This window comes from Trichoderma evansii, assembly GCF_050947405.1.
Source record: "Trichoderma evansii strain SZMC 28006 chromosome Unknown GGI43scaffold_4, whole genome shotgun sequence".
Classification (NCBI taxonomy): domain Eukaryota; kingdom Fungi; phylum Ascomycota; class Sordariomycetes; order Hypocreales; family Hypocreaceae; genus Trichoderma; species Trichoderma evansii.
In genome coordinates this window covers 1996221-2023175 of record NW_028145202.1, presented here as the reverse complement: position 1 = coordinate 2023175, position 26955 = coordinate 1996221, and the positions used below count along the sequence as shown (strand labels likewise).

Genomic DNA, 26955 nt, shown 5'->3' with positions numbered 1-26955 from the left:
TGCAATTATTTAAGCTTTGGTCAAAGGCAGGCTATTGAAGATACAAAAGCATATCCATACCCATACTTAGCCATAGCGAGCGCCATGTATGAAGGTTTACTATTTTTATACTACCTATGGAACAGATATTCTAGAACAATACACTGGCCGCATGTAACTTCAGCAGCCAGCTAGCAACATTCTTGGCTGAAATCCATCTCTCGACACCAAAAATCGTTCAGCTCCCGGGTAATGGCGCTACGTACCCGCGAGATGCTATTTACAGAGTAGTGCATCCGCCAAAGTGGGCTGAAGCTTGGCTCCATGTGACGGTATCGTGAACTTGACAATGTATAGCAGCTCAGCTTTGTATAGCACCCCATTCACTTTACTCATCCATCCATTCACTGTATTATTCTCTTATTTATACCATTTTTATCACTATTTTCATTTTATGCTCAATGTACTGCTTGTGTTGCTGTTTACAAGTACTTTCAAGTCTCCAAATCAGACCACCCCCCAACTCTCGGCTCCGAAGCGTGTCCGTGCCCACCCTCGCCACCTGCTCGATCCAGCTCTCTGATTGGCGCCTCAGCCCCCCGGGACTTCCTCTCTCGGCTAGACAAGCTTTTTTACAGCGCAGCTATGGAGAGCGCCTCCCCGCAATTATAGGTGGTTCAGTGCGTGGCTGTACCTGTAAACCCGTACCTGTCCCTCAATAATTTTTTTTTTCTTTGGGTCAATAACAACTGCTTGCGTACCTTGCCTAGCAGAGGACACCGCCTTTGTTACGAAACAGCCCACTTGGCAGATCAAACACGCCAGAGCTGCGACCAAGTGTTTCTAACCTCGCAACTCAACTCTCGACTTGAATCTTGGCGGTGGTGACACAGTCGCTGACGTTGAAATTGCTTGTTTCAGCGCCACCCTCTTTTTGCTGCTGCTATTGCCATTGTGCTACTGCCAGCTATTGCGATTCTTCCTGCACTGCTCCGATACTAGCTATTCCCCTGTTATTCAAACCAGCTTGCCTCAATGGCACGGTCTGCGGCCTCAACGGCCACCAAGGAGGCCACTCCTCCTCTGGCCAATGCTTCACCTGCGCCTGAACAAGATAAACTCGACTTCCTCTGGACCTACACTGAGGAACCGCACCGAACGAGGCGTCTCGCCATCATCAAAGCCCATCCCGAGGTAACCCCGCCTGTCTCCCTTGTCTTCTCCATCTCGACTTCAATACTGTGTTCAAACAAGCTAATGGGATTGGATCCAGGTCCTCAAGCTATGCGGCCCCGAACCCATGACTAAATATGTTGTTGCCGGTGTTGTTGGTCTGCAAGTCGCTCTCGCCTATTACTTGTCATCAACGCCCTTCTGGTCCTTGAAGTTCTGGATCATCGCATACATCTTTGGCGCTACTGCGAACCAGAATCTGTTTCTGGCGATCCACGAAATCTCTCACAATCTTGCCTTCAAGAGCCCTCTGGCCAATCGTCTGATTGCCATTGTTGCCAACCTGCCCATTGGCATTCCTTACAGTGCTTCTTTCAGAGTATGTTAAACTTGCCATCTCCACAAGAAATTGGGAAACTGTATACTAACTAGTCTGGTCTCCTTTATAGCCATACCACCTGACTCACCACAAGTCCCTCGGTGTGGATGGCCTTGACACTGATCTGCCTACCGCTCTGGAGGCCTTTGTGCTCAACTCCATCCTCGGCAAGGCATTCTTCTGCACCTTCCAAATCTTCTTTTATGCCATTCGCCCCATGACGGTATACCGCGTGGACTTGACCAAGGTTCATTTCCTGAACATTCTTGTTCAGGTCTCATTTGATATCGTCTTGGTTCGATTCACTTCTTACAACGCCCTACTCTATCTGCTGCTCTCCTCCTTCCTGGCTGGCAGCCTGCACCCCTTGGCTGGCCATTTTATTGCTGAGCATTACGTATATGAGACCATTACCCCCACTCAGCGCAATCCTGACAACAAGATTCCTCTTCCTGAGACCTTTTCATACTATGGCCCTCTCAACTTCCTTGCCTACAACGTCGGATATCACAATGAGCACCACGACTTCCCTGCCATTCCCTGGACCCGTCTCCATTCTCTATATGAGATTGCCAAGGAGTTTTATGAGCCTCTGCCTCACCACGAGAGCTGGACTTATGCCATCTGGCGATTCATCTGGGACGAAAACGTTGGTATGAGCTGCCGTGTTAAGCGAAAGGAGGGTGGCCGACTGGTTGGCGGTGGCGCCAAGTGGAAGCAGTCCGAAATCGAGGCCTGAAAGATGAATAAAAAATGATTAGGTGTTTCATGTCCCTTTTGTACAGTCGGCTTGGTGAGCTCAGTGCTCGGCTCGGGAAGGCTAGAATCTTGTAATACGCGTTTTTGGGGGTATATAAAAGTGCTATGTCCCTCTATCCTTTGGCGTTTTAAGGGGCATGGATAAAGTCCAATACGAAGGATGAGCTGAGACGGATTTACGCTTCTAGATAAGAGCTTTAGATTCTAGACTGGCTATGAGAAATGAAGTTTATTGCTATTTGTCAAGTTTGAGCTTGTAACTCATGTGATCTATTGACCTGCCATAAGCCAACAATGTCAAACAGTGAATCAACAGCATATGCAAGGAGACTACTAGTTCTAGTAAGTGGTATTATGGTGCACTTCAGCGGCTTTCAACTACTTGTCTTCTCCTCTTCTTCTCCCAGCTCACGATCTGACCCAAGCACTCGGGCACGTTCGTGAGACAAACTGTCCATTAAACCCTCTCCAATTGACTGAATCCCTAATATTCCGGCAGCAATCCCACCACCGGCCATGGAGAGCACGACCAGTGGCGCCAGAGGAGAAGCAGCAGCAATACCCAGACCTACCACTGCCAGTTCCCCTAGGAAACCCCCAGTCATCATAGCTCCTGTGCCTAACGACATAGCTGTCATCACACCTATATTATTTGCCGAATCTCGACTAAGGGGCTTTTCTTCAAAGTTATTTCCCACCGCTTGTAGAGTCAAAGCTCTCTGTTGGTGAGGAAGAACAAATGACACCAGGGGCTTGCCTCCATCATATCTTGGGCCTACCAGTCTCAAAGGAAGAAGCTCGTCAGGGAAATGAAGAGGATCCGTAAATGCGATGTTATACCAAGAAGGGATCAAGATGTGAAAAGTAACATCGCTTGGATCCTTGCCCTGCTCCTTCATGCCCTTCCGAATCGCCTTCATGACAATACACAGCCGGTCTAGACATTCCGACTCGCCCAAAACGTCGCGGAAAACTCTTTTTTTTTTTTTTTTTTTTTTTTTTTTGTCGTTCAATATATGCCTGGAATCAAGATGAGCGAAAAGAGTAAATGGATATCGATAGTGATTAAAACGAATGAAGATGCAGAGCAAAGGAGAATACCGATGGCATGGAAGAGACGATAAAGGGGTAAACGGATAATATCTTCGCTGACTAGCACACCAAGCTTGAGGCCGCCAACTTCAGAGGCTGCTATAGGCATATTCCAAGGCTCCTAAACAAAGCACTCGCATCATTTTTCATCTACTTAAGCCCATTGGCACATCGCGCTGAATTTGAAACAAGCGCGCTGCTATAGACCACTCGCCGCGATTGTTGGCGGCCTGTGTGAGCGGCCTGGTGGCTGCATGGCCGTCTTTTTATGCAACCATGAAGGTGAAAATTCATAAAGGAGCGTCTGGCCTTTATATTTATTAATATTAGAAAATGATCCTTCGGAAAGCCCAACACGCTGTTTCTCGTAATTGGTGGACGTATCAGCTCTCTCGCTCTGTGCTAGTGCGTCTGATTCATCCGTAGTGTGAATGCGGCCTGAAGCATGTATCGCGGCCAGAGGCAACGTACGCGACCTGAAAAATGAGCTTGTAGATTCTCCAAATGTCTGGTTGATGCTCTATCCAATACAGTTGATGCTGCGGATAACGTGCGTCTAACAGTACAGCACGTATGGTCTCGTGTCATCTTGCTCGGTCTGGCTATTAGCATGGTGGTTTCTTCCTGATGGGTGGGCTTGTTGGACAACTTGCCCACTGCAGCTGGCAACTCTGGCAATAATTCTCTTTGTTAAACTGCTTAATCAATAAGACTTAAAAAGAACAAGTAGAAAGGAAGAAGAAGAAGGAGCAAAGGCACGCCTATCAGATACTAGAAACTATTGCCAAGAAAAACAAAGCAAAAACAAAGACAAAAAAAAGTTAAAGTACAGAGAACTTGCAGCACAAAGCCCAACTCAAAACAGCTTCGAGACGTCAAACACCAGTGATGCTAGCCCTGCCTCCATAGCCCCCCGTATTCTTCGCCTAAGATATACGGACAATATGCCATGAATTCCATTACTGCGCCCTCCCCATCCGTAGCTCTCGCGCAGCTTTTTTCCCTTCTCAACTTTCTTCGTACAAGCAAAAAAACAAAAGCCCCCGTCCCCTAAGGTGAATGCGCCGCCGGTATCCCGCATTCCACTACGTGGAATGGTGATTCTTATGCGCCCAAAAGAAGCCCTGTCTCTCGTCATTGAGACTGAATATTGCCGTTGAAGATATTTTTCAAAATCAGGCATCCTGTGTTGGGCATCGATGCTTCTCCAATGCAGCAGGTATAACCCCTCAACCCCTATAATTGACCCTCCTCTCATGCCTCTCGCCTATATTAGTTTAGGAAAAACACAAAGTTGCGTGTTGCTCATCATCAAAAGAGACCTAAATTTAGAAAAAGAGGTAGGCAAGAAGGAAGCTGACAAGACACAAGATGGCTGCAATCTGAACGGGCACACCCTCGACACCTTGCTTGGTTTGCTGAGCAACCGCACCGGCAGCGCCCTTCTCATTTGAACTGCCCTTGACATTACGCTGTCTCAGGCCGCCATTCTTGTAGTTTGCCAACTCAGCTTCAAGCTGGGCAATCTTGGCCTTGAGCTCGTCGGTGCCTGACTGGACAGTACCAGCAACGGCAGAAGCAGTCTTGGAAGTGGCTGACTTGGCGGTTTGCGGCCTGGAATCGTCGTCTTCCTTTTCGTCGACGTACGGAGGTGGTGCGGGGCTTGAGGCATCGCCGCTTGGAGATGAGTAAGGGCGAGTAGGTTCGGGAGTATCGTAAGACTGGTGGGCTGCTGTTAGCTGTATGAAAAAAATTAGCCGGGGTTGAAGTTTATACGCACTCCATTCACCGCTGCTTGCTTCATGGGTGTCGCAGCTGCACTGGGACCATGGTCGGGGCTATCGCCGGCAGCAAGCCAGTTGACTCGGATCTTTCGTTCGTATATAGCGGCCTTGTCTGTGGTCTCGAGCTGTGGGCATAAGACCGTCAGTTCGTGCACTTATAGAAAATTATGTTGCGGAGATGGTGGCTTACCACTGAAGCAATGCTAGCGAATTCCTTGTCTGGGGTGATGGGAGCGGATTGGACAAGAAACTTGTCTCGGCACTTGGCATCCAGCGGAGGATCAGCCTTCATGGCCTGCAGGAGGACTATGCCATTGTTAGCCACATAATGAAACCTGCTGCTCGCTTGTAGTGATTCAACGTACCAGTGACATCGAAGTCCTGCCCAGGCTCAATACGGCCCGCATTTGGTCGAACACAATATCTGTAATAAGGGGGAAATTGTCAAATCTTGCCTCCTACGAGCTGACATAGAATCGCAACGAGAGGTTCAATCATACTGCTTAGGAGCCGTAGTTTTAACCTAGAGAAATGTTTGTTAGCAGGGATTATGATGAAACAGGAGGTATCCACAAGCAAGCGCAAGTCAAAGCAGACAGCTGAAGAAAAAAAAGCTAAATGTGGCATATTTGCAGAGCTGCGTACCTTGAAGGCCAAAGGCGATGAGCTTGGGTTTTTGATCTTCAAGATCTGGGAGACCTCGACGGTGAAGGGCCCTGTGCATAGCCAACCCGTCAATGATTATTCTGACTCGGAAACATCCTAATGGACACGACAGAAGGCGTAGCCAAACATACGTCTAAATGACAGCTCAAGGGGCTCGATTTCGACCGACATGGCGGATTAAGAGGCGAATAACAAGCTGCTGCTGAGCTAGAAGGAGTCTGTAGGGAGATTCTCGGAACGAGATCGAGGGTAGCCGAGCCGCGAGTCGGGAGTAGAAGATGTCGTCGTGTCTGGATCGATGGCGTTGGTTACGGCGGGGAAACGCGGCGAATTAGAATTTAAGTTGGAACAGAAAAAAGGGAGACACGAAGAAATAAAAAAGAAGAAGAGAAAAAGAGCCTCGTGTCAGAAAAAAAGAATAATGCGAACAAGAGTGGCGTGGGAGAAATAAAGGCGTGAGCTTGTTGGGAGACGGGCACGCGGGCAGCTATTGTTTGATTACAAAGAAGAGATCCGGAGACGTTTCTGGAGACGTGATTGATGGCATGTCGCTTCGGCTTCGGGCCCCTGTATCGAGATTGGCTGGCGAGGCTGAGCTGGCCTGAATGAAGATTGCGGGCATGACTAAGCCGGGTCTCAGGGACCGTGGTCCCGTGCATAGGGCGACATAGACAATGCTCTGTACATGTACTTGCGATATCTACAGCGTCTCTTTAATGGGTAGAAAAATAAAAAGTCATGATAATTTAGACTATTTTTCAGCTAGTTGGCTATCTATGTATGCAAGTAGCATCGTGTGATGCTCTCCACGTGTGGCATTCCGAGAAAAGCTAAGGAGCTCTAGATGTTACCTCTATATTAATTGCTTGATGGCCGTCACATGATAAAACATTGGCACCCCATGTCAATCAATTAAAGTGCATTGTTCTTCTCGTCTTTTATCTTGTGACAATCTTTTGTTTATTAGCTTAGGCATAGCATTTACTCAGCTTGATAGCTTCAAACATGAAACTCCAATTCCAAGCTGCCCACGATGCATGCAACTGCGCTGTAAGTGGCGTTGCCGCCATCTTACGTAGCTGTTGGTACCTAAAGACCAAGTTACACCACATTAGGTACAAAGTGCAGCCAGCTTGAATAAACGGCTTACCAAATTCAATGCCATTCATATGCACACTAAGGCATTATTTTGTCTCTCTCATTCTTCCAATTCACTTTACATCCTTGAAGTCTACTGCCTAGAATAGCTGCCTTACATTCTTCCATCCTCAACGTTACCCCCACTCCACTTCCCATTCTGAGAGCTGCTGGCTGCCATTCTCTACCCCACACCCGATCATCGCCTTCACGCCTATTTCATCATCTAAGGCCACGCCCCCAACTTCATCCCCAATCTCTCCGAATTCAAGAATTCAAGAACCGCAAACATGGCTTCCGATCTAGATACCCTGATTGACATGGGCTTTGAGCGAGCTCGGGCTGAGCTCGCCGTTAAAAAATCTGGAGGACGTGAGTGGCCTCGTGTTTCCAGCGTCTCCGGCTACTCATCTCATATTCATCTCTACTTACAAATTCATAACAGTGCAGGGGGCCTTGCAGTGGCTAGAGGATAACCAAGACAAATCGCTGGAGGAAATTCAAGCCGCAGCTCCAGATGACGACGAAGAGGAGGATGAGACCAAGGCAAAGATTGCCGAGTTGGAATCTGGCCAGTCTGCAAAGTCACTTATCTGCAACGAGTGCGGAAAGCGATTCAGGAACCATGATTTGGCCAGCTACCATGCTACCAAGACGTATGAACTCGCACCTCCTATGTTTATCAGTTTCAGGCCATTTGTATTAACATGGAAATAGTGAGCATACAGACTTTTCCGAGTCTACTGAGGAGATTGCACCCCTGACCGAAGAGGAGAAGAAGGTCAAACTTGAAGAACTGAGAGAGCGACTTGTGGCCAAAAAGGCTGCTCAGGCAGAGAAAGATAAAGAGGATGCAAAGCGCAATGAGGTGATGATCTATTCCCCCATCTTCATCATTGTGTCTCACACTGACACGTGCATAGAAAATTCGACAAAAATCCACAAAGGAAAGCCAGGAGGCAAAGGAGGAACTTGCAAAAAAGGAGCAAATCAAGGAAGCCATGCAGAAGCGCAAGGAGAAGCTTGAGGAAGCCGAGGCCAAGAAGCGAATCAAGGCCAAGATTGAAGAAGACAAGGCTGAGCGTCGCCGCAAAGCCGAAGAAGCCAAGGCTGCTCGTGAAGGCAGAGCTCCTGAAGGCGCATCCTCATCTTCTGCGCCTGTACCGGCCGCTGCTGCAGCCCCTCGACCCAAGGCTGATCACACAGAGGCGAAGCTGAAGCTGCAGACTGACTCAGGCAACATTATGAAGACGCTACCCGCTGAGACGACGCTGTTTGAGCTTGCCCAGCAAATACAGAGCGAGACTGGAAAGCCGGTGACGACATTTACGACTACGTTCCCCAGAAAGACGTTCCAAGGCGATTTGGACATGTCTAAGACGCTGAAGGAGGCCGGACTAGTCCCTTCATCTGTGGTTATTGTAAAATAGACTACTTGGTATGCCATTGAGCATAGAACTGCCGGCATGTAGGGAATACGAGGAGGAATTAAACCCAGGTTGGCTGCAAGAACGCCATGACTGTTTTTCTGGAACCAAGGGTTGCACATTCGAGAGCTTTTACCACTAGATGAACATAGCGTCCACCATTACGAGTATCAATCTCAATGCTCGTTTCCACTCCCATAATTTCACGGTCACTGAGACTAAATTCCAAGAGTTGATCAAAAAAATTTCTTTTATTCTTCCCGAGTCATTTAATTGACCATTTGTCCCTTCCATGCGTGAACTCCGTCGTGTGAGAGCATTAATCATATTATCCTTATGAAAAAAGCTACTCTGCCCAGGACGCGGGATATAGGCGTCCACTCCATCCTGAATGCATCCATCGATGTGTATAAAGACTCCGAAGTGCCCTGCAGTTGAAGTACAAAGAAGCAATAGAGAAAACAGTCGCCGCAACAGATGATGTTGGCTGTTTAGTCGAAGAGACCGAAACCCATGTCCTCGTCGGACTCCTCCTTCTCTGCAGGAAAATATTAGCACACAAATCCCATGGTTTGTCGGGAACGGGGAACCGCAAAACGGCCTGTACGCACCCTCAACCTTCTCCTCCTCGGGAGCGGCCTCAGCGGCGGCACCGCCAGCGGCAGCGGCAGCACCAGGAGCGGCAGCAGCGCCGCCACCAGAGCCGACGTTGACCAGGAGGTCCTTGATGTCCTTGCCCTCCAGAGCCTGTATAACGGGAAAAACCATAACTCGTCAGCGTCCATAATTCAATTTCTCATTCGGCGTTTTCTTCGTCGATTTTATGTGGTTTTTGAATTTCGTACCTTGGCGAAGATGGAGGTCCAGATGGGCTCAACCTCAACCTTGGCGGCGGAGATCAGGGTCTGGAGCTTGTCGGCCTAGATGGTTGTGAAAAAAATCGTTTAGCACACGAATATTCCCATGGTGTTTTTATGTCGCCTCTTTGCTCGCCGGGGCACATAATTTTTCGAGATTTCTGCGCAGACGACGAGGAAAAAAGGCGACGGAATTGGAAGCACTCACGGTGATCTCAACGCCATCGTCGGCGAGGATCAGGGCCGCGTAGGAAGAAGCGAGCTCGGCGGTAGACATTGTGTGAGATTTGTCTGTGCGGATATGGGAAGATGTCAAGTCTGCACGAGAAGAGAGTAGTGGTTTGGACAAATCAATTATCACCACAAAAGGCTGTAGAGGGACCACAAAAAATTACCCTGGTCGAAATTTCGGCGGATGGAGGGCTTGAAGACCTAAAGCGCTGGGGTCAATGGTTTTTCCGCGTGCCGTTCGGGTGCCGCAAGCGGGGTTCGGTGCTGATTGGCTGGAACCGGATGGAACCGGCCGCAGCCAATCAGCGCACGTGGACCCGCTGCAGAGCGAGGCCGCCCAAACTGCGCAACGTCGTCACCGTCTGAACTCGTCCAAACGCATTCCACAGCCACCCCACCTTGAAGCTCAGCTTCCCCACCAGCGGTGCATTGAACCAAGGCAGCGAGTTTGGCAGTATTGCGACTCTCTGCTTGTTTGCGACTCAGAAGACTGCTCTTGTTCCTTGAACTTTCATTTTCTGAAATCTGTACGACAGAACCGTTGCCCCTGAATACGCGCCGCGGCATCTCGAGAGGTTCTCCCAGGCTTAGATACTCGCGGCAGTCAATTGGCCGACGAATCCCGGCACCGGGTATCGGATCTTATACAACTTGGCTCCCGGAAGATCTGGAATCTAGGTTTCAACGAAATCTATCCATCTCCATCACAGAGTTGGCCTTTTTTCGTGATCGCGCAGCTACTGCTATACTCCTCCAACCCCATAACTCTCAATACAACATGGATACCCCCGCTGTACCACTTCCGCAGGATGCTCGGGAACAGGCTATCCTGGACAGCCTTGTGATCGTCCGCGACAAGCTCCTACTCTTGAAGCAGGACCGAACCACATATATTCGAAGCCAAGACATCCTTCCTCTCTATGAAGAAACGATTGCAAGGGTAAAAGAGCTGAACGAAATCCGTACTGAGACGGGGAGCAAGGAAGAGAACCGACGTGAGTCAAGCTAGGCTCAGTACCATGCGGGAGAGAGATCATTTACTAATGGTATAAACAAATAGTTGACAAAGTCTTGGAGGGCTGCTTCCAACTCCTATCCCTCTTCTACCTTACTATCGGACGCAATAACGAGATCCCCGCAAACTACGCATTAACATCGACTATCAAGAGACTGCTCGACCACTTGACTGAGGCCGATCTCTATTCAGCCAAGGATCTCGGGAGCATCAAGGCGACGCTAGCAAACCTCTCCCAAAGCATAAGCCAGGCAAAGACTCGCGATAACAAGACTGAGAACTACCCGTATCTCCTCGAGCTCTTATCAAAGCGAGTTGAGAAGTGCCAGGCCACATTAGAGAACCTCCAAAAGCGATTAGGACGCATCGGAGAGCCTCTTCTTGCAACATATGAAAAGTTGATTTCTATCATCCGATCCATTTCATTCGCAAATACAAAGGCCAAGGTATGTACTATGGCAGATATGCCTTCGTAAAGGTGCTGAATAGGTTCTAAACTTGGCTTGTATAGTTCTCGAGCCATGAAGTACAAAAGCTTCAAAAACAGCTACTTGATATTGGAGAGAAACGCAAAGATGGCCAGTTTGTCGCCGAAGATGGATCTATTCCCAAAGGTTCTGTGGAAATTGGAGAGCTCTATCAGCGTTGCGTCAAGTGGTCAGAGATAGTATTGGAAAGGTAAGTAACTAAGAAGCGCCCTTGGGTATCTCTTTGCCAGCGTCTAACTGATCTTCTACAGACAAGGAGTTATGCCAGAGGCATTCCGTCCAACTTACACTACTCTTGTTGGCATTCGTAACGAGCTGGAGAAACTATCATTGACACAAGCCTGGGCTCTGCGCGAGACAGATTTATATGACTTCCAACGCCAGCTGGATAAGATCGACGAAAGCCGACAGAACGGAAACTTTTATGATGACAGAGGCAGACCTGCCGACCTATACACGCAGCGAACGATGCTGTATCTGACGAGACGAAGCTATGCCTACATTTACTCTTTCATATTAGCCTCCGAGCCGGTTTCTGAGGCACTTCTGCCCATCTATAACCAGCTTCAAACTCTCAAGAGATGTCTCATCGAAGTCAGGGACGGCGGCGGTGTCTCTTCAGTCAGAGAGCTGTATCCTTACAGCATGAAGGTATTGACCAGCAAAAGTCTGCAGTATTGAAGTAGAGAATTGTATCATGGACTGACATTTTCAATAGCTCAACTCTCTCGATAACCTAAGGGTAGACGGTAAATTTGTTGTTAATGGCGATATCCCCGAAGGACAAGGCAGTGTTAGCGAGCTTCTTGCGGAATGCTTCGACCTCAGCTACGATCTGAGAGTCGCAGCAGAAGAGGCAACAGCGGCTCATGTCGATGGTAACTGAAATGTTATTTGGAGCACCATAACGTTCATTCTGTATGGCGGCTTGGAAAGATGGACTTTTTTGAGCTTCTTATCTGTTTGCCCCCTTTTTTCAAGTTTTGTTTAGTTGGATCGCTTCCGAGAAGCTCAGTGTAATCTTTCATTTTTCTTTCTATAATTTTGCATCGGGGTTTCTTAAGGGTCTGAAAGACATAGGGGCCGTCCAGCGATGGTGTCTGATCAGCTACGCTGGTGGGACGATGGCTAACGGGGACATCGGTTACATCACTATTAATCTGTTTTGGTGGCATTTACTCATTTTTTTGCTTCGTTTGATAAGATGAATCAATCAGGGCTCTTGCTATCTATACAATGCTTCTCTTTTCTTGGTTACAAGGGGAATCTGAATGCGACCTTTATGGGATAGACTTGGGCCTGGTTGGTTGGCAGTGTCAGTCTCTATAGCCTCAATGAAGACAACTGAATTCAATCTTACCTTTTCCAAATCCCAGACATCTGATTTGACGTAAATATCGTCCTTGAGCATGCTTTTAGCTTCCTCTGCGGACTCTGCAACCACAACCATGAGGCTGCCGGCGAAGTCCAAGTTTTCAGCTTCGTCATTGACAGGAACATCATGCAGAATGGCACCTACAAATTGCCATTTAATTAGTCCATGCAAGTTTGAAGAGCTGAGGAAAATAAGGGGATATATGTACCGCCCATTTTCAGCTTGCCCTGATCTAGGGTAGGGGTCATATCTGCAAAGTGTTGGCTATATATGGTGAATTGCACTTAGTTGACCATCTCATTTCCGTAGCCGAGGGAATATGTACATACGCTCTCACTGCAAGACGCCTCTTCCGCGCCTCGGGACCAGGCTTGTCGGGGATGATGAGAAGAAACTCATATGGGCGGCGTACTCCTGAAGTGGCCATTGTGCGGATGAAGGAAGGTCGTTGGAACTGAGCCTGGGAAAGGGGGGAGAGAAAACGACGTGTGGCAATCCTGGAAGCCATGGTGAGGGGTTGATAGACGGTTTTATAGTATTTGCGTATAAGAAATGCCCAAGCGAGAGAGATCTGTAAGCAAGAAAGACAGAGTTAGTACGGGTGTATGTATATGAGAGGGGCTAACGTGTAGTTTCGGCATAAGCAGTGATGAACAGAGATGCATGTAGGGTGGTTGCATGCATCGGAGGGACAGAAGGTGTGCGCTAATGTAAAGCCGAGGGATTCATCTTACTAGTAGGATTTCTGTTTGAAGCTACAAGGAGCCAACTCGGAATGCCAATTGGGTGACAATTCTATCTGGAAACAAACAGCGCTTGAGGGTAGCTCTGTAGTTTATACACAAACGAGGCTGCGGCTTCATGCGGCTTCCTATTGGCTCGGGAGGGGGTAACCCGAGTAGTCTAGCCAACCAAGGCGCGCCCTTGATACTACCATTGACTGGTTTGTAGGGTAAATGCAAGATATTAGTGATTGCATTGTTTAGACGACTTTGTTCCCGAATTGCGGCGCTAGGAATGTCGAATTAACCCCTCCTTTGCTGGGACTCTTGGCCTCTTACCTTGTTGGGCACCAATCCCCATTGCTTATTTGTGGATAACTGGCTCGGCAGTGGGACAATACATAACACGCCATGTGCTCTGCTCATCTCGCCGAGTTTGCAAAGCCAGGAAGACAAAGGTGTTTTTTTTTTATTTAGCTTAGAAAAGACACAGAGTATCATTACTGTGGTAGTACGTAGTACTTCAGGGCAAGCTACCCCACAGTCCCTTTTTTAAGGGTCATCTAACAATATGCACGAAACCGCCCAAAACGAAACTCAAAATTTAGCTTACGCTGATGTCGTCACGGATCTGGTTTCTATGAATAAGCTCACACCAGCGGATTGGAAGATGAGATTACAACTAAGAGGATGACCTCAAAATAACGCCATGTATGATGAGCATATACTGTAGTGCAAATAAGATTCCTAATAGAGGCTACGCAGAGCCACTGTTGCTGGTGTTATTCGGCTATCGATGGGAACAGATCTATCGAGATTTACATCTTTGGAGTGGTGCTCTACGTCATACAGCATTCGAAGATGATCATTCATTTGCCTCCCGCAATTTGAACTCGTGAGATGAAAAACCGTCAAGAAGCATCATCGCAATCAGAATTCATGCTCAAGCAACGCCCACGGAGAAATACATTGCCTTTGCCTACAACATAAGAGAGCAACGCAGGTCCAATGGCATACCGAGCACCCCACGACCGAGACCGCCGTGTCTACATCATTCTCCATCAAGACGGCGTATCAGTCAGCATTCTCGGCGTCTTTGAAGAGCTGCAAGACGCCAATCGAGACTGCCTCTTCCAGGCATCGCAAGCAGGCATCGATCTACTGCAAGAATCACCTACCTCTGGCCCCGACAAGTACCACATCGCTCCCATCGAGCCTGCGCGGTGGGACACGCCGGACGGTGTGTCGTGCTGGGTTGAGAGCCATACGGTGGAACCGAGTAGAGTTGCGGCATCTAACCTGGCGACGCGCTGACACGGCCGATGGTTGGAATTGACATCACGAAACGAAACACAACGCAGTTTGGCATATTAGAAAGAAGAAAGGAAAAGAAAGGGAGGAAAGAAAAACCAAACGAAGGAATAAAGAGGGAGAGCTTGATTACATTCAAGTAGCGATGCGACAGCTTGGACATGGCAAAACGATTATACCCACCCAAGAAAGATTACAAGTTCTGCGGTATGTGGAGGTGGCGAATTGAGGGCACATAAGCCGGGAATATTCATGCACAATGTACAATTAGTTTAAAGTTATACACACGGTATTACTGCATCTTTGATCTCTCCCTCTTTCTTTCTCGCTACGCCTTTAACATTGAGCTGCAAAGTCTATAATATCCCAGGCTTATAACCGTTGATGCCATATATTGGGATCGGCTCTTTTACGACATGCACTTTTGACAGCCTATTTCGCCGTAGCGCCGCCGAGCTCGAGCGGGAAGCGCTGAAGATTTGGCGGGGTATTCACCACGTTGCAGGGCCCAACCGCTATCTGTTAGCGCCACAGCCCCCTGAAAGCTGCCCGCCCCAGTTGCCTGACCAACTCCAAGCTGCGCCCCAATAAAGTCGCAAAGCCGCGTATGTAGTCCCTCTCCCCCCATCTTGCCGAATACCATCTCACATCTGACCTCTTTTCCCCACGTCCGGAACAGCCAGACGCTGCATTTCCACACGCGAGACGACGTTGCTGGAACCCTGCCAGCACTAGCCTCAGCTTTGTTACCTTGTCCTTGCATGGACAGACGCTGGAATTGCATGACTTGCGCCCCGATTCGAAACCATCGTCAGTGTCAGTGAGGCGTCTTTGCCTTCTCCCGTCATGGCCGAGGTGGACACTGCGCCTACCTTTGGCGCAGAGCTAAAGGTGCGTTTGTGAGCTGAGTGATGGCAGATTTGCAGTAGCTATGGAGGAACGGACAAACGAGGATAGCAAATAGGAGATAGAAGCCGAAGCTCCAGCTGCTCTAAGCCATCATCATGATCTATCTTCTGAGCGCGATGCTGACCAATACTGCTGCTTATAGGACGGCTTCAAATCCGCCAATGCCTGGGTCAACAATGGAATCTCCTGGCTCGACGAGATCCAGCAGTTCTACCGCGAGCGAGCCGCCATCGAAAAGGAATACAGCGCAAAGCTCGATGCGCTGGCCAAGAAGTACTTTGAGAGGAAGAATAAGAAAATCTCCAACCTGAGCGTTGGTGACAACCCGACCTTGACTCCCGGTTCTCTTGAGAGGTGAGTCCGAGAGATTCCGATAAGAAGAAATGGAGAGTGCGGAATATGTGCGGCGAATATGCGCTGTGCTTGATGTGACATGCTATGAGAAGACGCTGACAATGATGCGCCAATAGTGCTTCTCTAACCACATGGTCCACTCAACTGACCACCCTCGAATCTCGCGCCACCGAGCACGATCGCTATGCGAGCAACCTTATATCCCAGGTTGCTGAACCCCTAAAGTTCTACAACGCCCGATTCGACGAGCTGCGTAAGCGCCATGCCGAATATGCCGATAAGCTCGAAGCTGGCCGCGATGCCTGCTATGCCGATTTGCGCAAAGTCAAAGGCAAATATGACAACACATGCCAAGACCTCGAAAGCAAGCGGAAGAAGACCGAATCGCATGGCGACAAGGCCAAAGCACAAAGCGCCTACCAACAGCAGCTCTTTGATATGAACAACGCCAAAAACACCTATCTCATTGCCATAAATGTCACCAACAAACAGAAGGAAAAATACTACCACGAATACATCCCCGAGGTCATGGATAGCTTGCAAGATTTGAGTGAATTCAAAACGTTGAAGCTCAACTTTTTGTGGGACGTAGCAACTCGGCTGGAGATTGCCATGCTTACACAGAGCAACGGACTTATCGAGCACCAAGGCACGGAGATCCAGAGAAACTTGCCCCATCTGGATTCCATGATGTATATGCGCCACAACATGGGTGCCTTCCACGAGCCCCCGGACAAGGTCTTTGAGGCCAGCCCCGTCTGGCACGATGATGATCTTATGATTGTGGATGAGACGGCCAAAATTTACCTGCGCAACGTACTAACCAAGTCCAAGTCTCAGCTGGCTGAGCTCCGAAGAGAGGTTGACAAGCAACGAAGAGAAGTCGACACCGTTAAGAGGCTCAAGCAGCGTGTACGGGAAGGCAAAGAGAAGAAAGATGAAGTTGAAGTTATCCGTTCACTGTTCGCTATGCAGGAGAACCTCATTGCTGTGGACCAAAAGCGACTTACAGCTGAGGTGGAAACCACTACCATTACGTCTGTAGTTGGTGATGTTACACTGGGGGCTAAAAACCACAATTTTAAGGGCCAAACCTTCAAGATACCAACCAATTGCGACTTGTGCGGAGATCGTATCTGGGGCTTGAGCGCTAAGGGATTCGACTGTCGAGACTGTGGTTATACATGCCATAGCAAGTGCGAGATGAAGGTGCCTGCAGATTGCCCTGGCGAGCTGAATAAGGAAGAGCGAAAGAAGATCAAGGCTGAGCGCCAGGCCGCCACTAACAGACTTCTCACACCTGACACAGGATCTCCAGCACACGCTTCAGAAGTCAACCTCACACGATCCAACACCATGAACTCAGCAAGCTCACAGTCACTACGACAGTCCGTCGTGTCTGCGCCACAGACGCCATCAGAAGATACGCCTTCCGAGACGCCACCCAAAGCGACCACACCTGTTGCGGCGACCGCCAAAGCTGCTGCAGTTGCTGCAGTTGGAGCGGCTCCCGTAAAGAGGAATAGGGTAATTGCGCCTCCCCCCACAGCATACATCTCGCAAGCACCGGCGGGTAGCACGAATGGCATTGTAGAAAGGGAGGAGAAGAAGGGCAAGATGCTGTACCAGTTCGATGCTGGTGGAGATGGAGAGCTATCGGTGGCAGAAGGTAAAGAGGTGGTGGTATTGGAAGCAGATGGTGAGCTTTAACGAATCCCCCTCTCTTTGAAAGCCCCTGAAACTGATATATGTGTGTTATAGATGGTACTGGCTGGGTCAAGATTCGTGATGGCTATAAGGAAGGTCTCGTACCAGCCACATATATCGACGTCAACATTGCGCCATCAACACCCGCGGCGTCTGCCCGCCCTTCGTCCACTTACTCCACGTCAACTACATCATCAATAGCCGCTGCCTCAAGGAAGAAGGGCCCCGCGGTCGCGCCCAAGCGAGGTGCTAAGAAGCTGCGATATGTTGAAGCCCTGTATGATTACACAGCACAGAGTGAAGCAGAGCATTCCATGACGGAGGGCGAGCGTTTTGTGCTGATCAAGGAGGACCCCGGCGATGGCTGGGCGGAAGTCGAAAAGGCTGGTGTGACGGCCAGTGTTCCTGCCAATTATATCCATGCTGTGTAGGTCAGACGGCATGCAGTGAGATGGTAGGAGCTGAAATGCTCACCAGTTTTCTCTTCTCCATTTCTCTGTCCTTTGCGTTCAGCCTGAAAGATGGATAAGAGGAGGAAAGCTAGGGATCAGGTCTGAAAAGAGAGCAGTGTGATTAGAAAAGGGGGAAGAGCAAGGCGGGATAACTTATGTGATAAATGAATAGAGGAGGAGAAAGAGAGACATGATACGGCCGCAAAAAAAGCAATAAGGAGAAGAAAGGAGTCGATCCCGCGCCAGCAAAATCGTATGCGTGTGTGTATATAGATGACGACAATGGGAGGAAAACTTGGTTATTATGGGATTTTTGAAGCGTTATCTGAAGATGGGTCGGCCTTCGCTTTGCTGCTTTGTTCTTTTTTTGCATTGGGAGGAGTATGGCATGGAGGGGGTAAAAACAGAGATTGGTATATATATAAATATACATGAGATTCATATAAACTTGGCGAGCCCATCATGCTGTGATGATTCATTTACTTGTTGTCGACTACTATAGTTGTATCTTTTTGTCAGGTATCTAAGAGGTTAGTATGGGGGGCTTGGGTTGACGACTTTAATGGTCAGATTGCCAAGACCGAATAGTTAGCACGGAATCACGGTTACTTGAAAGTAGAAGCAAATAAAGTATAGAGAAGTGGGTATATATGAATGATTTGAACCGTTGGAAAGAAAGAGGTTCATCTTTAGTGCCGAGTCCAGTACCACGTAGAGGTGAGTGAATCTAAGTTACAGAAAACCAAAAAAAAAAAAAAAAAAAAGATAAGAAAACCAGCGCTGTATAACACATACACAGGATGAACCTCTCCTGCTTCCACGGTTCATCCTTATATCAAGTCATGTCCATTTGCCTGCCCTTCCGGAGAATCTGTTTCCCCGGCAATACCCCAACCTTTAGCCAGTCTTTCAAATGCAGGGAAAGCGTTAAAAAGCTTAGGATATCGTTGATGCCGTATTCTCCCGTGCCACCTGTCCCTGATACCCTGTGAAACGCCGTTGGGGGAAATTTATATATAACGATAATGTCCCTCTTCTAAATAACAGAGGCAACCTCCCAAGTATAAAAATGAAAAGAAATGAAAAGAAAAGGAAGAAAAAAGATCCGTTAGCTCCTGATATGCGTGCACTATCTTGGTGATAGTTGATCCCATTGATCGTCCCAAGGCGCAGATTGGGGGAAAGTGGTGAAGAAAGCAAGCGTTCATGAAAAGGGGAATAGGGGGGGACAAGTCTATGCATTATATGATTTTGTCTCCGTGAGAGATGGGATGTGTATGTGTAAAGAGAGAAGAGGGGAGGATTTGATATAAAGAAGAAGAAAAAAAAAATACAGAGCGGGGAGTGTGTGCTTTATGAGTCTCATGGGATATATATCGACATATCGCAATCTGATGTCTCGTCTGACACATTTATGTCGGCGAAGCAAAGCGCATCGGGTAGAGGCTCCTAAATCATCTGTGCCGTGGGGGCTCCGAGCCCATGAGGATTGAGGCTATGATTTAGCGCATCTTGCAACTCTGCAATTTGCGCCATCATAGCTAAAGAGTGCTCCTGTTGCTGGTCCATCTCGGACTTGAGCTTCTCGTTTTCCTCTCGTACCCGCTTGATCTCATCGCGAAGATCAGAAAGCTCATCTCCCCCTTGGCTGCTCAGACGGCGTTTCCGCTTCGTCCCAGATTTCTCGCTTTCATTGTCGTCAGGAGAGGCAGCGGCCTCAATTGGAGATGCTGAAGTATCCATGTTTGTATGTACTCGACGAAGATGCTCATTAAGATTCTCCTGTCGAGAGAAGCCTTTGCCAGTATGTCGCTTACAGTTGGGATGTGGACAGTTGACTGTGTTCTTGGGCCCGCCGTGCTTGCCATGGACCTCCCGCTCATGTCGGAGGAGGCCGCCAGAGTATGTAAAACCAGGAAGGTTTTCACATCCTTCGGCTGGGCAGCGATAAGGGCGCTCGTGCTTGTCCATGTGCTTGCTGCAGGTGTATTAGGTTAGCTTTTAAGCTTAGTAAATGGTGGGGGAGGGGGAGGGTGGTAGACTTACTTCCATTCGCATTTGCGGGAGAATGCACGAACGTCTTCTTTACAGTCATCTAGAGGACAGTGAAATTTCCCATCCGACTTCTTGTGAACTTCGCGCTCTGGCTTGATGATCGGCTTTACTCGCGATGAGGGAGAGGATATGTCGGTTCGTGGAAGCTCTTTGCTTTCGTGTATAGGATCTGGTAGTGGCGCATGTAGTGCAGCCTGGAGCGGCGATGAGAACTCTGGTGTGTCGAGATCTAATTGAGCTGCTTCTTGAACGACAGCATCATCATCACCCAGGATATCTCTTTCGTCTCCCATGACGCCTCTGTCATCTGGCAGCATGGAAGCTTCTGCGGTATAATGACTGAGGTGCTCGGCAACATCGGAGTCTGTAAAGCGTTGCTCGGTGACATGATCATGCTCGTCGCCTATAGGGGGATAGGCACCCTCATGAATAAATGATCGGGGTTCGTATGCGACACTCATGGTGGCGTGTAAGTCGGAAATATACCCTAGTTGGAGTTTCGGGTGACGACACAGCACTTTAAGCTTGACGAAGCGCTGGAAACTCGGCGATAGTGGCGCTCCGGGTGACAGGGGCGCAGTGGCTGCGCTCGAAGTGCGGCCTCCAGGGCAAAGAGCGGCAGCTGGCCGTTGGCTTGTGATTTCTGCGGCCTGTGAATTGCAGCTCGGCCGGCTGTCGATGCTGGTACTATTAGTTCGAGGTCGGGATGATGGCCTGAAAATTCTGGTATGAATGTTTTGCACAAGGCCCTCGTCAGCTCCGCCTAGAGTGCAGGTCATTGGTCATTAGTCAGCCAAAGAGTCACGTGGTGGTGGCGGGGCGCTTGTGGCAAGTAGCTGTAGGAGGGAGCAAAGCTGCGGCAGGGAGCTGTGGCAGGGAGCTGTGGCGAGGAGCTGTCGTGGCTGGCTCAGTGGCTGTGCTTGTTTCGTTGCATAGACTCCACCGTCGACTGCCTGTTTCTTAAGTTCCCTCTTGAAGCTTCAATCTATCAGTAAACCGTGAGCCCCAGGTGCGCTACCTCGGCCCCTTAATAAGTCCCGAGCTCGTTTAGGCACCGAAGGTAAGTCTCTCCAGGGTGACTGGTTTTAGATGAAAGATAATCAGCCCGCGGCCTCCATTTGATGAGCTCACCAGCGAGTGACTCATTGGAGAAGTTCATGACACACGCGGGGCAAACTATACCACAATGCGCTGCGCCCGGTTTAGAGAAAGGCATAACGGCTTGGGAGCTGTGATGTTTAGTCGACTAGGCGGCAACCGAGGCACTGCTAACTTTGGTATGGCACCCTCGTGAACTGGGTAGCTTGACATGGCCGCCGTTGTGAAAAGCATGCGCCAGGCATAGCTTGCCCCAACTTTAGTAGACAGCTATACGCTTGCTTGCCTAAACATAGAGAAGCTATCCATGTGGGAACGCCCAGGGCCTCGTTGGATGAGACCCAGCTGGTCGTATTCTCTGGCTGGCTGGCTGGCGCTAGGCTGAGAAAAGGATGAAGCTGGCCAACGAATGCTTCAGCTTCTAGGTGGCTGCCGGCCTGATTCATAAACAGGAAGCTGATGGGCCGAAGATCCTCGGGGCTTATGCAGGACTTTAAGGAAGCCTCTAACATCTCATGTGCCCCTGGCATTCTCTCCACGTTCATCCACAGCGGAAGGACGAAATCCTGCTAAGCCGCGATGCCTATTTGGCGAGTTGGTGGTGGCCATGCTTGGTTTAATCCTTGCTGTACAGCCCTAGAGATAGAGAGCAATGAGAAAACCAGCTAACATCGTTGAGAGAGTAATGCCATGACCAACCAAGTCCTTTGGATGAGCTGCTACCCCCCCTTTTCACCTCTCTCGTGGTCACTTGATATACACGAGACACTCTGGGCGATGGTTACCAAAGTTCCGCAAATAACTGTGCGTGTGCACCTATGACAAATTCCGCGTTAAATGCGGAATGCTGGATGACTTCCGGCGGGATGTCATCTTCCGCATGACCGAGATAGAGACCTGGCGGTCGCCTTGTACACAAAAATAGGCATCAGGACCAACTGTGTGAGGCGTAGGCGGCAAAGTCCAGTAAGAGGCTCTGGGCAAAGACAGCTTCATGAGACGTTGAAACCGTTGGCCCGAGGCGGTCCGATGAAGCCTTTATGAAGATGAAATTTTGAAGCAGAGCCGCAAAAACAAGTGGATTGAAAACAAGGCTGTTGGGGGCGGTGACTTGAATATCAGGCATTGACGCATACAGACCAAAAGATGAGGCTGGCAGTTCAGATCCTCAGGCAGAGACCATGCAAGGGCAGGCAGCGGCAGGAGCTGCAGCCTGAATTCACTAGCTGGACTTGCAGGTGTGCACAGTGTAATGGCTTTAAGAGTCCGATAGTGATTACATGTACCTAGCATGGAAGCATCTACTACATGTAACCACTGTACGAAGGGAATTAGACAACCATGAGACGGGTGTTGGACCAAGAAGTAATCCATATTTTGAGACCAAAGAATAAGCGACCAGGATGGCGGTAATGATACTACTAATACACTGAATCAGTTGCTGCCCACAATTACGTACGGGGTCCTTAGATTAGTAGTAGTAGTATTAGAGTATTAATTAGACATGTATCCGCTATTATAGGCATACAAATGATGAGCCTTTGGCGCGAGCCCTAATTATACATGGAAGAGACATGTTTTACTATAGATTCCATGAAATATACATACAAGGCCCATGATAATCTATTCACAGCTTGGGGTTTATATATACTGTAGCTATTATTATGCGAGTATAGCGTCCTTTGGGCTGCATTCCCTACATATACAGTAGCCTGACCCAATTCTGTGGACCCGCATCTTATCAAGATCCGATTGCCGAGCCACAGGAAGCTTCACTGAGCTTAGAAATGCGACAGCACCATTACCTATTGCCATCGTCTAATAACCACATATATCAAGATACCAGGGGGAAAGCCTCTCTACTATACCTCATGTATCTACATGATTCTCGCTTATTTGTAAATGTCTGATTAGATTATCAATAGTCCATCCGTAGGTTGTGCTATCCGGTCTCGGCCCTTGTATCCTTGGCCCTGGCGCCATCCAAGTCCCGTAAGAGCCCTCGGCTATCGTTGAAAACGGCGCAAAATTGTTGAGTGATGGTTAATCGCGGCAAGATCGAGTCACCCACTTTTTTCCTTACACTCGAGCCTTCTTCAACGCTTTCTGGTTTTGTTCTTTGTTTATTCACTTTTTCAAGCTTGAAATCTCAAATAGCCCGTATTATTCAATAGGATTCTCCATCCAAGTTTGATTATCTTTTGCGGCCTTTTTCGTTCACAGAGCTCTTACTGTCGTGCCGGTCGGAAATAACCCCCTCATTGCAACGTTTGAAGAGCGCCGTCCAAGGATGGCCTCCCAAGCAGCACCGCCTGATGGCGATTTCAAAAAGCCAAACAACACTGAAAGCGTTGTTTTCTCTCCTTCTGCATCATCTCATGGTGATGCTGAGATTCGAGTTGGGGGCGATGTCCGACCGGCCGACTACGACAATGAAATGGTAGAGAGAGTCTATAGGTATTGAGTTTTGCCTCATCTGCAATCTTATATGGGATATCTGCCAGCTAACTCTTATTCTCTACTAGGAAAATTGATCTCAGAATTATTCCTCGTTAGTATAAACTGATTTTTCCAGCTCACTCGTTTTAAAATTGAAGCTGATCATCCCCTCAGCCTTCTGGGTTCTGTACTTTCTTTGCTCAGCAATTCGCTCCAACATTGGCATTGCGCAGACAATGAACAGCGACGTAGGCCATGACTTAGAGACCGTCCTCGGACTCACTCCCAAAGACGTATCTACCGCGCTTGCGCTTTTCTATGTCTCCTACGTCATCTTTGATTTCCCATCAAATCTCATTATGAGCAAGCTCAGCCCCCGAGTCTGGATGGCTAGAATCGTCTTTGCCACTGGGGTTGTTGGCTCATGCTTCGCGGCTGTGCAGTCACCCTGGAGCCTCAAACTGCTACGTTTCCTGCTGGGCTTGGTTATTGCTGGCATGTGGCCTGGCATGGCGTTCTATCTGACCCTCTTTTATCCGCCATCTCGAACAGCCAAGCGAATTGGCATGTACTTCACCGCCTCTCAGGTGTCGGCGGCTGTGGTCGGCCTCGTCTCGGCGGGATTCCAGCTCATGGATGGCGATGGAGGCTTGGTTGGCTTCAGGTGGATGTTCCTCATCTACGGGCTTGTTGCTGTTGTCTTGAGCTTTGTGCTCTTGTGGTGGCTCCCTGACAGACCCCTGGCGCCAGGCGAAGAGAGGAAGCGTACTGGCCTGTTCAAGTGGCTTCCGGCCACTCCTGAAGTTCTCAAAGGTGAAGATGCCATTGTTCATTACTCCGAGCTAAGACGTGTGTACCATGCTCGCCCATGGGGTTTGAAGGACCTCTGCCTTGTGCTGCTTGACTGGCGGCTATGGCCTTTATGCCTGATGTACTTTGGAGTAGTCGGAGTCGGAATCGGCACCCAACTCTATGGATCCGTGATTATTGCTTCAATCCAACCACAAGCGAGCGATATTGTCGTTAGCTTACTCTTTGCTCCTATTTGGATTGTGAGTCTCTTGCATCTCGGTTCCCATCCACTTATTGCTCCTAACATTGTATACTATAGATGGATTTGATCGCTATTGTCCTAGTTACGCCTGTTTCTGACCGCTTTCATCACCTGAGACCTTTCTTCTTCTCAGCAGCCGTCTGTATCCAAATCGCCGGCTTGTTGACAACCACGTTTGCTGTTCAGAACGGGTGGGCTCGCTATGGAGGTCTTCTAATGGTGGGTTTTGGTCTAGGACCAACCGTCCCAATTTGCATGACGTGGACTTCGGAGATCTTCCAGCGCCGACATGGTGAAGTTGGTGTGGCAGCCGCAACAGCTCTTGTATCCGGCCTGGGAAATCTAGGCAGTGTCACTACTACATATGCTCTGTACACGGGGTGGCCTGAGGATGCCAAACAAGGGCCCCATCAATTCCGTAAGAGCAATCTTACCATGATTGGAATCCTGTGCATTAGTATTCTTAGTTCCATGGTCATGCTGGTCCTCCTGAAGGTCGTGGGAAATCCTCCTAGCTCAAGGCTTTACGATACCGGCTCTCCCAATACACTCGAGGATGGTGCAGCAAGACGGGAAGCTACGCAACGCGGCTTCGGGAAGCTTTCCCGGCGAGCCCAAGAGGTTTAGATCGCCCTCGTGTGAGGCGTCATCACTCAAGGCAGCAACACCAGCCGAGACTTGGCCTTCAACAACAACTTGGCGCTAGCGACGTCTTCACCTCTCAAACATTACCATTCATACATGGGTAGTTCAACCTACCATTTTGCCTTTTCCTTTATTCGAGGGCCTTCTCCACTTATACTGGCATCCTTGATATACCCTCTTTTATTCTTCAGTGGCCTATACGACCCCTCTTTAAGGTCACGCTCACTTATTCACTTGAGGCAGCCGTCGATGGATCGCTGCCTTGTCTGTTAAGGTTGTAACGCCGTCACGTTACTTTCGAGAGTGCAAAGCGATATGAACTCGGAAAAGCTTAGTTGTGACAATGCTCTCGCGCTATCATTCTAGGCTGTTTCCAAGGAAACTCGCAGTGTATGCCTCGGCATCCGCAGTATTATTCGCATGTGTCATCTCCCTCTCTTACGGAGAGCTTGAGTATGGCATTTGTTTCATTTTTGGTTTTTTCTCTTTCCTTTTTTTGCTTTTTCAGTTAATATGATACCCCATCAGCGTTTATACCCGCTGTCTATCGAGTGGAATGTGTACGGAATGAGAATTCTCGACAGCGACAGTGCTTCTACGCCATCGCTGGGACGGCGTGTTTGGACCGAGGCTCAACTACTGACGACAATGCTGGTGCGCTATCGTCGGAGAGCCTCGTGGGCATTTGCTCTTTATTTGTGTTATTGAAAGAAATATATATATATACGCCGCTGTATGATACAGGATAGATATAATATAGACAGCAGTCTGATGAAACAGTTAATAGCTGTTAAAATTCAGTCTGCATTATCCCGGCTATACAACTGAGTCATCTTCAAGTGAAAATTGTGCATATTATGAAGTCAAAGTGCGGTAGGATGTTCTGTACAAGTCACCATGGGCTCTAGAACACAATAAATGATCCCTCCAAAGAGGCCCAAAAATAAAGTCACACTACACTGACTGTTGTAAATAGGCAAAGATAAGAGAGATGGTTTTGCCCTATCCGCTCTGGGTAATTGGCTTATAAGGAATCTCTCGCATATAGATTACAAATTGGCGTAGATTATAAGTAGTAACTCATGAAGTAATTGGAGAGGTAATGCTCTGTAGTGTCAACATGGCGACTCCACCATCAGACCCTTGCTTGAAAAACGGGCGTAAGGAAGCCGGCATACGAGTATCTTACTGCAGAGTAACGGAGACAATTCCCTTTTGTTTCAAATAGTTGGTTTGATCGACAGGGGTTTTGACAAAGCGGCATTCAAGGCGTGTGTCCTGCTAGCCCCTGATCTGTTCGTCAAGCTTCATAGCTACATGCTGCTATGATAAGATTATATTTCTCGTCAGGTAGCGATATCTCATCATAGCAGGGTGAAATGATAAATAGTGTGTGGGACTAAGACTACTACAGACAACTATTCTGAGCAATCCTAATCTGAGCGGTGATATGGCATACCCAGCCTGCGAGTGGCACTTTGATGCAAGGAGCACCACATGGCATATAATGCATGATGCTATTTATGTCGATATACAAATGCAAACGGGTACTCTGAAGCAGTATTAGTTGCGCTTTCCCGATCATTTAGAGTCTTCATACGATGTACCAAGCCTTCGTGTTCGAAGAATGCCAAAGCTAACACTACTTTCTAAGGAGGTCAGTTACATATGTTGTAGAAAGTGGCTAGCCAAATCAATTTAGCTTTTTTACGAGTATTGTTGTGCTTCTTAAACCCATGTATAAAGCGATTGGTTTAAAACTGGCGAGTACGAGAGACCTGTGAGTAAGGCCAAACAAGTAATCGCCGTAAGGAGCAGCTAATAATACTGGCTTCTTCTAGAAAAGC

The 26955-nt window shown here is 48.6% G+C and overlaps 11 protein-coding genes across 11 annotated transcripts; 6 read left to right on the top strand and 5 right to left on the bottom strand.

Moving 5' to 3' along the window:
• The first annotated feature begins 858 nt into the window (after positions 1-858).
• Positions 859-2467, top strand: GGI43DRAFT_301108 (fatty acid desaturase-domain-containing protein). Its single transcript, XM_083201536.1, has 3 exons — positions 859-1173; positions 1253-1531; positions 1602-2467. The coding sequence occupies exons 1-3, from the start codon at positions 1015-1017 to the stop codon at positions 2268-2270; spliced, it is 1107 nt and encodes a 368-aa protein (XP_083063647.1). The 5' UTR covers positions 859-1014; the 3' UTR covers positions 2271-2467.
• On the bottom strand, positions 2468-3262 carry GGI43DRAFT_301105 (uncharacterized protein). The gene has a single exon (XM_083201535.1). The coding sequence runs from the start codon at positions 3208-3210 to the stop codon at positions 2665-2667; it is 546 nt and encodes a 181-aa protein (XP_083063646.1). The 5' UTR covers positions 3211-3262; the 3' UTR covers positions 2468-2664.
• A 1090-nt stretch (positions 3263-4352) lies between these two features.
• Positions 4353-6086, bottom strand: GGI43DRAFT_301043 (PapD-like protein). Its single transcript, XM_083201534.1, has 7 exons — positions 5964-6086; positions 5812-5882; positions 5667-5689; positions 5532-5590; positions 5357-5472; positions 5163-5291; positions 4353-5103 (listed from the first exon to the last, which is right to left on the bottom strand). The coding sequence occupies exons 1-7, from the start codon at positions 6001-6003 to the stop codon at positions 4711-4713; spliced, it is 831 nt and encodes a 276-aa protein (XP_083063645.1). The 5' UTR covers positions 6004-6086; the 3' UTR covers positions 4353-4710.
• A 1044-nt stretch (positions 6087-7130) lies between these two features.
• On the top strand, positions 7131-8467 carry GGI43DRAFT_300972 (ubiquitin-related domain-containing protein). Its single transcript, XM_083201533.1, has 4 exons — positions 7131-7341; positions 7415-7625; positions 7687-7837; positions 7893-8467. Exons 1-4 carry the CDS (start codon positions 7260-7262, stop codon positions 8397-8399), a joined length of 951 nt encoding a protein of 316 aa, XP_083063644.1. The 5' UTR covers positions 7131-7259; the 3' UTR covers positions 8400-8467.
• Positions 8468-8855: 388 nt separating this feature from the next.
• On the bottom strand, positions 8856-9689 carry GGI43DRAFT_398884 (ribosomal protein P1). Its single transcript, XM_083205269.1, has 4 exons — positions 9462-9689; positions 9242-9316; positions 9008-9143; positions 8856-8934 (listed from the first exon to the last, which is right to left on the bottom strand). The coding sequence occupies exons 1-4, from the start codon at positions 9528-9530 to the stop codon at positions 8888-8890; spliced, it is 327 nt and encodes a 108-aa protein (XP_083063643.1). The 5' UTR covers positions 9531-9689; the 3' UTR covers positions 8856-8887.
• Positions 9690-10262: 573 nt separating this feature from the next.
• Positions 10263-12279, top strand: GGI43DRAFT_432260 (uncharacterized protein; the record flags this gene model as incomplete). The annotated part of the gene is made up of 5 exons (XM_083209537.1): positions 10263-10479; positions 10545-10945; positions 11011-11177; positions 11239-11638; positions 11706-12279. 5 exons carry the CDS (start codon positions 10263-10265, stop codon positions 11871-11873), a joined length of 1353 nt encoding a protein of 450 aa, XP_083063642.1. The 3' UTR covers positions 11874-12279.
• Positions 12242-12870, bottom strand: GGI43DRAFT_381488 (YciI family protein; the record flags this gene model as incomplete). Its single annotated transcript, XM_083203125.1, has 4 exons — positions 12242-12286; positions 12348-12502; positions 12571-12626; positions 12692-12870. The coding sequence occupies 4 exons, from the start codon at positions 12868-12870 to the stop codon at positions 12242-12244; spliced, it is 435 nt and encodes a 144-aa protein (XP_083063641.1).
• Positions 12871-13555: 685 nt separating this feature from the next.
• On the top strand, positions 13556-14727 carry GGI43DRAFT_398876 (uncharacterized protein). The gene is made up of 2 exons (XM_083205268.1): positions 13556-13795; positions 13850-14727. The coding sequence occupies exon 2, from the start codon at positions 14093-14095 to the stop codon at positions 14396-14398; it is 306 nt and encodes a 101-aa protein (XP_083063640.1). The 5' UTR covers positions 13556-13795; positions 13850-14092; the 3' UTR covers positions 14399-14727.
• Positions 14728-15114: 387 nt separating this feature from the next.
• On the top strand, positions 15115-17867 carry GGI43DRAFT_300888 (uncharacterized protein). Its single transcript, XM_083201532.1, has 4 exons — positions 15115-15286; positions 15447-15658; positions 15775-17357; positions 17420-17867. The coding sequence occupies exons 1-4, from the start codon at positions 15242-15244 to the stop codon at positions 17794-17796; spliced, it is 2217 nt and encodes a 738-aa protein (XP_083063639.1). The 5' UTR covers positions 15115-15241; the 3' UTR covers positions 17797-17867.
• A 1295-nt stretch (positions 17868-19162) lies between these two features.
• Positions 19163-20895, bottom strand: GGI43DRAFT_300229 (uncharacterized protein). Its single transcript, XM_083201528.1, has 2 exons — positions 19864-20895; positions 19163-19795 (listed from the first exon to the last, which is right to left on the bottom strand). Exons 1-2 carry the CDS (start codon positions 20649-20651, stop codon positions 19267-19269), a joined length of 1317 nt encoding a protein of 438 aa, XP_083063638.1. The 5' UTR covers positions 20652-20895; the 3' UTR covers positions 19163-19266.
• A 1718-nt stretch (positions 20896-22613) lies between these two features.
• Positions 22614-25356, top strand: GGI43DRAFT_300388 (major facilitator superfamily domain-containing protein). Its single transcript, XM_083201530.1, has 4 exons — positions 22614-23427; positions 23496-23521; positions 23584-24461; positions 24521-25356. Exons 1-4 carry the CDS (start codon positions 23261-23263, stop codon positions 25088-25090), a joined length of 1641 nt encoding a protein of 546 aa, XP_083063637.1. The 5' UTR covers positions 22614-23260; the 3' UTR covers positions 25091-25356.
• Positions 25357-26955: the final 1599 nt, after the last annotated feature.

Coding starts and splice junctions, on each gene's coding strand:
- GGI43DRAFT_300229 (XM_083201528.1), bottom strand. CDS start 20,651: ATGACCTGCACTCTAGGCGGAGCTGACGAGGGCCTTGTGCAAAACATT. Junction 19,796..19,863: donor TCCCGCAAATGCGAATGGAA/GTAAGTCTACCA, acceptor ATACACCTGCAG/CAAGCACATGGACAAGCACG.
- GGI43DRAFT_398876 (XM_083205268.1), top strand. CDS start 14,093: ATGGCATACCGAGCACCCCACGACCGAGACCGCCGTGTCTACATCATT.
- GGI43DRAFT_301043 (XM_083201534.1), bottom strand. CDS start 6,003: ATGTCGGTCGAAATCGAGCCCCTTGAGCTGTCATTTAGAC. Junction 5,292..5,356: donor TCGCTAGCATTGCTTCAGTG/GTAAGCCACCAT, acceptor TTATGCCCACAG/CTCGAGACCACAGACAAGGC. Junction 5,104..5,162: donor AGCAAGCAGCGGTGAATGGA/GTGCGTATAAAC, acceptor GCAGCCCACCAG/TCTTACGATACTCCCGAACC.
- GGI43DRAFT_301105 (XM_083201535.1), bottom strand. CDS start 3,210: ATGAAGGCGATTCGGAAGGGCATGAAGGAGCAGGGCAAGGATCCAAGC.
- GGI43DRAFT_300972 (XM_083201533.1), top strand. CDS start 7,260: ATGGCTTCCGATCTAGATACCCTGATTGACATGGGCTTTGAGCGAGCT. Junction 7,626..7,686: donor AGCTACCATGCTACCAAGAC/GTATGAACTCGC, acceptor ACATGGAAATAG/TGAGCATACAGACTTTTCCG. Junction 7,838..7,892: donor AGGATGCAAAGCGCAATGAG/GTGATGATCTAT, acceptor ACACGTGCATAG/AAAATTCGACAAAAATCCAC.
- GGI43DRAFT_300388 (XM_083201530.1), top strand. CDS start 23,261: ATGGCCTCCCAAGCAGCACCGCCTGATGGCGATTTCAAAAAGCCAAAC. Junction 23,428..23,495: donor ATGGTAGAGAGAGTCTATAG/GTATTGAGTTTT, acceptor ATTCTCTACTAG/GAAAATTGATCTCAGAATTA. Junction 24,462..24,520: donor TCTTTGCTCCTATTTGGATT/GTGAGTCTCTTG, acceptor TGTATACTATAG/ATGGATTTGATCGCTATTGT.
- GGI43DRAFT_398884 (XM_083205269.1), bottom strand. CDS start 9,530: ATGTCTACCGCCGAGCTCGCTTCTTCCTACGCGGCCCTGATCCTCGCC. Junction 9,317..9,461: donor ACGATGGCGTTGAGATCACC/GTGAGTGCTTCC, acceptor ACAACCATCTAG/GCCGACAAGCTCCAGACCCT. Junction 8,935..9,007: donor CGAGGAGGAGAAGGTTGAGG/GTGCGTACAGGC, acceptor ATTTTCCTGCAG/AGAAGGAGGAGTCCGACGAG.
- GGI43DRAFT_301108 (XM_083201536.1), top strand. CDS start 1,015: ATGGCACGGTCTGCGGCCTCAACGGCCACCAAGGAGGCCACTCCTCCT. Junction 1,174..1,252: donor TCATCAAAGCCCATCCCGAG/GTAACCCCGCCT, acceptor GATTGGATCCAG/GTCCTCAAGCTATGCGGCCC. Junction 1,532..1,601: donor CTTACAGTGCTTCTTTCAGA/GTATGTTAAACT, acceptor TCTCCTTTATAG/CCATACCACCTGACTCACCA.
- GGI43DRAFT_300888 (XM_083201532.1), top strand. CDS start 15,242: ATGGCCGAGGTGGACACTGCGCCTACCTTTGGCGCAGAGCTAAAG. Junction 15,287..15,446: donor CCTTTGGCGCAGAGCTAAAG/GTGCGTTTGTGA, acceptor TGCTGCTTATAG/GACGGCTTCAAATCCGCCAA. Junction 17,358..17,419: donor GGTGGTATTGGAAGCAGATG/GTGAGCTTTAAC, acceptor TGTGTGTTATAG/ATGGTACTGGCTGGGTCAAG.